Here is a 9,081-nt window from a genome sequence, read left to right on the forward strand (position 1 = left end):
CTGAGGGAGTGCCGCACTGTCAGAGGGTCAGTACTGAGGGAGTGCCGCACTGTCGGAGGGTCAGTACTGAGGGAGTGCCGCACTATCGGAGGGTCAGTACTGAGGGAGTGCCACTGCCAGAGGGTCCGTACTGAGGGAGTGCCGCACTGTTGGAGGATCAGTGCTGATGGAGCACTGCACTGTCGGAGGGTCAGTGCTGAGGGAGTGCCGCACTGTCAGAGGGTCAGTGCTGAGGGAGTGCGGCACTGTCAGAGGGTCAGTGCTGAGGGAGTGCCGCACTGACGGATGATCAGTGCTGAGGGAGTGCTGCACTGTTGGCAAGTCAGTGCTGTCCAGCAGACTGGTCTTTATCAGATTGATGTTTTTGGGATCCTGCTGTACTGAAATGGGCTGTCTTGTTTCCTACATTTGAAACCATGATTATTGTGATTGAAAAGGCTGGCCTACAGTTCTGAAGCACATAGAAATGTAAAGTAACATTTAGTTGTCTTTGTCTGGCCTTTCCTCTGAGACACACTGTCAGCTGGGGCAATAGACCCTGAGCTGCCTATCTCTGGGCAATTGAAAACCCGGATACACAAACACTTGGGTTATCTGGCCCACTCAATGTTTTGGAAGCCCCAAAGAGTCTGTAATTGGAAAGTGGAATTTGCCTGCTCCTCAGAACCCTGTAAAAATCTCTCCTTCCCGACTCGGAATTTATGAGAGTTCAGAGTTGGTCAGTGACAGCATTATCCAGGAAATGTTCAATTCAATCTGTGTCTTACTCCAGGGGAGCGATACAGGTCTTACCATATCCCTGTCCCCCACCATGACCCCTTCTAACGATTGGCCTTTTCCCCACCCATCCCAACGCCAACCTCCTCCAACTCTGATTGTCCCCAATCCCCTGACTCTGTCATTCATCCTCTTGTCCCCCACCCCTCCTCAATGCCTCGGTCCCTCTCAATCCATCCCGACTCACACTAAGGTCATGACTGATTTGATAATACTCAGCTCCACTTTCCTGCTTTTCCTTATAACTCTTGATTCCTTTCTGATTCAGATCTGTCTGTCTCGGCCTTCATCACAAAACCATACAGGACCAAAGAGGCCCTTCAGCCCATCAGGTCTGCATTGATAGCAACTCCTCTGAATCACACTTTTCAGCACTTTGCCCAAAGCCATGAATGTTCTGACATTAACTCCACAGGGACCATTATCCTGTCACCACCTCCCCGTTTATTCACATGTGGAGATATGGGGACACTGGTCCACCTCCCTCAGAGCCAGCTCTCAGAGTGAACAGGGTATCTGACACTCCTGGTTATTTTTTTCCCTTTCTTTTTTTCTTTTTTTTGTGAACAGAACCTCTGATAGGCCTGTTTCTCCCCCCCCCTCCCAGCCCTCATGGTGTGTGTGTGTGTGCAGGTGTGAGACACAGTGAGAGACACAAGGTGCACGAATCTTTATTCAATTTCCACCACCAGGAAGAAAGGAAACACGCGAGTGGCCAGTGACAAGCAGTGCTGTTATTACATTTCAAGTGTTCATCCATATGCTTTTTAAATGTTTTGAGGTTTTCAGTTTGAACCACTCTTCCAGGCAAGGCACTCCACATCCCTCTCAGTCTAAAAATGTCTCCTCATCTCTGCCCTGACTGTGAGATCGTTTTGAGACTGTGCCTTGACTCTCCCATAAGGAGAAACAAACTTTCTGCATTTCATCTTGTATGTTTCACTCAAGTCTTCTCTCATCCTTCTAATTACCAATGAATACACGCCCAATCTACTCAAACTCGCCTCATAGCACAGTCCCTCCGTCTCTGAGGTTAGCGAGTAAATCTTTTCCAGACTGCCTCCAATGCCAGTATATCTGTCCTTCAATAGGGACCCAAAATGGTTCGCAATATTCTAATTGAAGTCAGACTCGTGCATTGTACTGTGTTAGCCAAAACCTCGAGTTTTTATATTTCATTGCTTTTGAAATAAAGACCAACATTCCATTGGCCTTCCCTATAATCTGCCAAATATGATGCTTTACCCTGTATCTAACCCCGTGCTGTCCCTGTTCTGGGAGTGTGTGATGGCAGACACTGTAGAGGGAGCTTTACTCTGTATCTAATTCCATGCTGTCCCTGTCCTGGGATGGGGGGATCAGTGTAGAGGGAGCTTTACTCTGAATCTAATTCCATGCTGTCCCTGTCCTGGGAGTGTTTGATGGGGACAGTGTAGAGGGAGCTTTACTCTGTATCTAACCCTGTGCTGTCCCTGTCCTGGGAGTGTTTGATGGGGACAGTGTAGAGGGAGCTTTACTCTGTATCTAACTCTGTGCTGTCCCTGTCCTGGGAGTGTTTGATGGGGACAGTGTGGAGGGGGATTCATTCTGGTTGTGAGTTAGTTTTTGTCTGATTTAATATCTAACATTGTGAATGTTTTCTTTTATCACTTTGATAAACAGAATGAACGTATTGCTTTCCTCAGGAAATGGAAAGCACTTTTCGCTGTGTCCATTTTTGATGTTGATTGAGTAGTTTGTAATTAAGCTTGAATTATTAAGTGTTGACCTGTTGATGTGAGGTCTGTTGGGGATTGAAGTGAAGATTGTTTACCGGTCCATGTTGGTCTCCGTTCCTAGATGTACCCTCCATAAAAGAGCCTGACTCCAAAGGCAAGACCTTCACAGTGAGAAGCACCCTGGGCCTACAGGTAGACCGTAACGATGATGGTGTTGCTGTGAGCTGCTCTGTGGACCATGAATCACTTCGCTCTTCACCACAAGTGGCCAAGCAAGTACTTGATATTCAATGTAAGTCTGAGGTCCATTCTCTCTTCTCTCTGCATGCATCTCACTTCTGATTCAATGACATCATCTCTCATTTCTAAAGGATAGAGTTGCTAGTTGCTAGTTCCATTGGTGAGGTTTTAAACATGTGTGGTAGGGGAATGGGATCCAAAGTGTGGGCTTAGATGGGTAAGATTCAGATCAGGAAACAAGAGACACACAGTCCTTGCATGGGATTTTGTACACTACATTTGTTTTGCTCATGCTGGGTATCGGATATCTGGGTATCCAGAAAGAAGGACCCAATACCCAGCATGAGCAAAACCAATGTAGTGTACAAAATCCCATGCAAGGACTGCACAAAACACTACATAGGACAAACAGGAAGACAGCTAACGATCCGCATCCATGAACATCAACTAGCCATGAAACGACATGACCAGCTATCTTTAGTAGCCACACACGCAGATGACAAGCAACATGAGTTTGACTGAGACAACACTACTATTGGACAAGCCAAACAGAGAACAGCCAGGGAATTCCTAGAGGCATGGCACTCATCCACAGATTCAATCAATAAGCACATTGACCTGGACCCAATATACCGACCACTGCAGCGGACAGCTGGAACTGACAACCGGAAGCGGCAGAGACAAATCACTATAAATGCCGGAGGAAACACCACAGAAGCGCTTCACAGGAGGCTCCCAAGCACTGAGGATGTCACCTAGACAGGGGACGAAACGTCTGCAACACAAATTCCCAGCTCGGCGAACAGAACCACAACAACCATTCCATGTGGTTTGACCATCCTCCCCATTCACCGTGACCACCGTGGTGTGGCTAATGGCCTTGTCCAGTAGCCTATTATCAGATTGCTTGAATTCTACCCAAACCTTCACTGCAAAGTAGGATTAGCTGCTGTGTCAACTCATCTTGTGAAATCTATGCGTAGAATATCCAACAGAAAAACAAGCCACATGATCCCACAGGTACACAGGATGGTCCCTTTACTCACAGAGTAAATTCTTTGAGGAGAAAGTGAGGACTGCAGATGCTGGAGATCAGAGCTGAAAATGTGTTGCTGGAAAAGCGCAGCAGGTCAGGCAGCATCCAAGGAACAGGAGAATCGACGTTTCGGGCATGAGCCCTTCTTCAGGAATTCCTGAAGAAGGGCTCATGCCCGAAACGTAGATTCTCCTGCTCCCTGGATGCTGCCTGACTCACAGAGTAAATTGTACAGTTCATACTGGGCCCTCTGTGTCCCCATACCCCTTCACCCTCTTTCCCTTCCTCCCCTTGTCCAAATCAAAGGTTGGATGGTTGACGGAGTCACATAATCCCACAGGTACACAGGTCCCACAGAGTGTCTGCCTCAGACACTGACACAGGGAGTAAATCTTACAGTTTCCCAACTCTGTGTGTCAGGAACTCTCCAGCTCTTTGTTGTAAAGCTCCTGTATATAAATATTGCCAAAAAATGCATCTTGTCAAAGCTTCCCATCTTGCATTCATCAGGACAATTCACAGGAATACAATTCAAGAGGAAAGCTAGTATTCAAACTGCATGAGATGATGGTGCTGATTGGTTGGTCAGTGCATCATTGATAGGTCGAGGTGTTACCATGCTTGCTGATTGACAGTTAACAGCAAGGCTTTGTTTCAATTTTAACCAGGCAGAATTGACCTTGGTCAGGCCATTGTCCTGAGAAATTCACCAGTGAATGGCATTGAGCTGAAAGACATGCTGTGTGTGCTGCTCCCTTCAGCTATTCACAACAAACCTGGTGCTGCCTAGTCCCAATCAGGCCAGGCATGTCAAACACATGACACAGTGTACAAAGAAAGCTGGGATACCCTGACTGGACAGCAGGTGCTGGAGAAATGTGAATTTGTGAGGAATGATGCTAACAAACAATTTGGATTATTGGTTGAGTTCACGGTGTACCACGTTGTGTGCACTGGAAGCTACAGAGGGTGTGTCCATCCCACCCTGAACCTGTTTTAATTCAACATAACGCCATTCACTGATTAATGTCTGAGTTTCATAATTCTGAGTATTTATATATGTCCCCAGAATCTTTTAACATTGAAGAGCAGAGGCCATTCAGCCCTCCCCCCATCCACCATTCTATTTGATAATGACTGATGTACACTTGGATTCCATTTGCCAATCACTCATTATCTAGTACTAACAGCCCACTGTCGTTCCATAAAGAACCAACCCTCACCTCACTTATTCTTTTCCAAATGAAATACCTGCAGGAAGTCCTCCTGAAGTTTATAAGATTGTGGGTGGTATGGATAGAATGGGTTTTTTTCCAGGGTGGAGGGGTCAATTATTAGGACACACAGATTCAAGATGGAAGGGGGGGTGTTTAAAAGAGATGTGCAAGGTGCATTTTCCATGCAATGGTTGGTGAGTGTCTAGAACGCGCTGCCAGAGGAGGTGGTGGGAGCAGACACAACAGCAGCATTCTAGAAGCACCTGGACAGATACAGGAATAGGAATGGGATAGAGGGATACGGATACTGTAAGTGAAGACAGTTTTAGTACGGAGGGCAAAATGTGTCAGCACAGGCTTGGAGGGCCGAAGGGCCTGTTCCTCTGCTGGATTGTTCTTTGATCTTTGATTTAGCTTTCCATGCCAGCTTCTTCCTGATTTCCCTTTTAGTTATTCCATTCTGTTTTTTACCATTTGACCAAACACCTCAGCTGACAGCGACCTTTGTGGGCGGCACGGTGGCTCAGTGGTTAGCACTGCTGCCTCACAGCGCCAGAGACCCGGGTTCAGGTTTCCTCCAGGTGCTCCGGTTTCCTCCCACAGTCCAAAGATGTGCAGGTCAGGTGGATTGGCCATGCTACATTGCCCATAGTGTTAGGTAAAGGGGTAAAATGTAGGGGAATGGTTTGGGTGGGTTGCGCTTCAGTGGGTCGGTGTGGACTTGTTGGGCCGAAGGGCCTGTTTCCACATTGTAAGTAATCTATTGGGCCGAAGGGCCTGTTTCCACATTGTAAGTAATCTAATCTAGCTCTGGTGCTTTTTCCTGCAGTTTGACACTGCCCTAACTTCTTTTGTTAACCACTGATGACCAGTTCTCCTGTTTCTTTATAGTAGGAATATACTTATCTTGAATTACACCTTTAAATGTCTACCACTGTGTCTGTGTTGATCTATCCCCTGATGTTAAATCCCCAGTTCACTTCACCTCGCTCAGAGTTCATGTCCTTACTTCAGTTTAAAATACTAGTTTCACACCCAATCTTCTCCCTTTCAAATTGGAAGTAACATTCAAACATATTGTAGTGATTACTCCCTGGGCTGCTTTTATTCTAAGGCCGTGAATTGATCCTGTTCAACTCAATAATACCATCTCTAACATAAAGTTTAAAATCACACAACACCAGGTTATAGTCCAACAGGTTTAATTGGAAGCACACTAGCTTTCGGAGCAACGCTCCTTCATCAGGTGATTAAACCTGTTGGACTATAACCTGGTGTTGTGTGATTTTTAACTTTGTACACCCCAGTCCAACACCGGCACCTCCGAATCATCTCTAATATAACCTGCTGTTTAAAAAATAAACCCAAAATATCTGAAATAAAAGCACAAGCACTAGAGAGGCTGAGAGGATGTGGCAGCCTCTGTGCAGAAAGAAGTGGAAGTAATGTTTCGAATCCAGTGATGCCATTTCAGAACTGAAGGGGGCTAGACATTGATGTTATTTTTGTGTCAGCAGAGGGGGAAGAGGAGCGAGTGGAACAAATGGTGAGGATGCCTATAACAAAAGGGAATGCTAATGGGAATAAAGGAAAAATCGAGATGCAAAATAGATGTTAATGCCAATTATGAACAATACAAAAGAAGCCAGCTCAGGTAAAAGCAAGCCCCAGTCATCACTCGGGATGGGGGTGGGGGTTTGGTGTAATCCCATCAGAGCACAGTGTTTATGCCCTGAAGCTGCTGAACTCTTATGTTGAGGCTGGAGTCAGTAAAGTACCTGAATGGAACATGGGACACAGGCTCCTGCAGCTTCAGTGGAAAACTGCACCAGGTCCGGGACAGAAATATTAACACCAGAACAGGAAACAAGACCCAGTGGGGCAAAATACTGGCATAGAGGATTGGCAAACTGGCAGAAGGCAGAGAGTGGAGATATAGGGGTCTTTTTCAGGATGGCAGCTGGTGACCAATGGAGTTCCGCAGGGGTCCATAGGTATCACAGCTATTCACGTTACATATTAATGATCTGGAGAAGGAACTGGGAGCTTTGTTGCTAAGCTTGCAAATGACACAAAGACAAGTGGAGAGACAGGTCGTGTTGAGGAAGTGGGAGGCTGCAGAAGGACGTGGACAGGCTGGGAGAACGGGCAAAGGAGTGGCAGATGGAATATAATGTGAGAAAGTGTGAGGTTATGCAGTTTGCTCAGAATAATAGAGGTGCAGACTATTTTCTAAATGGGGAAAGGCTCCAGAAATCTGAAGCACAAAGGGACTTGCAAGTCGAGTTCAGGATTTTCTTAAGGCTAATGAGCAGGTTCAGTTGGCAGTTAGAAAGGCAAATGCAACATTAGCATTAACGTTATTTCAAGAGAGTTAAGAAAATACAAGAGCAGAGATGTCCTGCTGAGCCTGAATAAGATTCTGGTCAGACTGCATTTGGAATATTGTGAGCAGCTTAGGGCCCTGTATCTAAGGAAGGATGTGCTGGTCTTGGAGAGAGAGCAGAGGAGGTTTATAAGAAAGATCCCGGGGACTAAGGACTTGTCGCATGAGGACTGCGTGAGGACTCTGTACCCGATGGAGTTTAGAAGGATGAGGGGGGTCTGATTGAAACTTACAGACCACTGAGAAGTCTGGATAGAGTGGATGTGGAGAAGATGTTCCCACCAGGAAGAGAGACCAGAACCCAAGGGCACAGCCTCAGGGTGAAGGGACGACCCTGTAGATCTGAGATGGGGAGAAATCTCTTCAGCCAGAGGGTGGGGAATCTGTGGAACTCACTGCTGTGGAGGCCAAGTCATTGAGTGTGGTTAAGACAAAGATAGATAACTTCTTCAGATCAACTCTGATGAAGAGAAATGTAGATTGAATCATTAGCTTGCTGTCTCTCCGCAGACGCAGAGTGAGCCGCTGTGATTTCCAGCTTCTTTTTGTTTGCAGTACAGATAGGTCTTGATTTGTCCGGGGGGAAGGGTTATGGGAAAAGGCAGGAGAATGGGTTTGACAAACATACCAGCCACGATCGAATGGTGGAGCAAACTCATTGGAGGAAATGGTCTGATTCTGCTCCGGTAGTTTATGGTCTAATGGTCCTATACCCCTGTATTATATCCCTCCATGGTGTTCCTATATCTCTCTCCAACCGTCCCATCCACATGGCTCCCTTCTATTCCTGCCCCCTCCTCCCTCTCCCCATGGCACTGGTCATTGCCTGCGGTATCTGTAGTGGGTTTACTCCCCAGGAATTGAACACTCTCTGGGTAGCTGCAGCTTGTTCTTTCACAGCAGTTCAGTCAGAACCCAGTGTCCAGTGACCGCCCTGCACAGGCCAGCTGCACCTTCTGATTCAGCGCTTGACCCTGAAAGCACCTTGTCCTTTTGATATTAATGCCCAATCATTAAAGCTTGTTAGCAGTGCAGTCACCTTCTCTCCAATTACAACTGTATTGATTCTTGCCTCCTGATTTCACAGCATCCCATCGTTACAATCCATACTAAATTTATTTCTAATTATTCTGCATTTAATGCATTCCTCTATTCCACTCTCCTAATTTAGATTCTCACTGTCATCGTCTGTATTCTGGTCTGGTTTCTAGCTCCTTGATCGAATTCTTTGGATGAAATCTCTGTTAAACAGCAAACAGGTTTGTCAGAAAACTACCCAAACACCTCTCTCCACTTTTTACTGGGGCACACACACTCACACTCACACACTCTCTCACACAAACACACACACACATGCGCACATACATAAACACACTCTCACACACACACATGCACACTCTCTCACACACATTCGCACACTCTCTCACACACACACTCTCTCACACACACAGACACATGCACACTCTCTCACACACACACGCACACTCACTCACTCACAGACACACACTCACACAGACACGCACAGACAGACACAGACACAGACACACACACAGACGCACACACACTCACACAGACACACACACAACCACACACACAGACACACGCACTCACACAGACACGCACACACACACATAGACACACACACACAGACACACACACACTCACACAGACACACACACAAGGCACACACACTCACACAGACACAGA

At 46.5% G+C, this 9,081-nt stretch overlaps 1 protein-coding gene across 1 annotated transcript in view; it reads left to right on the forward strand.

Annotated features, from left to right (window-relative positions):
* Positions 1-9,081, forward strand: part of LOC122554859 (cell adhesion molecule 2-like) — an 802,068-nt gene that overhangs the window by 751,446 nt on the left and 41,541 nt on the right. Inside the window, exon 4 of the mRNA XM_043700205.1 lies at positions 2,617-2,787. Coding sequence (XP_043556140.1) covers positions 2,617-2,787 — 171 coding nt within the window. The remainder of the gene's footprint in view (positions 1-2,616; positions 2,788-9,081) is intronic.

This window comes from Chiloscyllium plagiosum, chromosome 12 (assembly GCF_004010195.1).
Source record: "Chiloscyllium plagiosum isolate BGI_BamShark_2017 chromosome 12, ASM401019v2, whole genome shotgun sequence".
Classification (NCBI taxonomy): Eukaryota; Metazoa; Chordata; class Chondrichthyes; order Orectolobiformes; family Hemiscylliidae; genus Chiloscyllium; species Chiloscyllium plagiosum.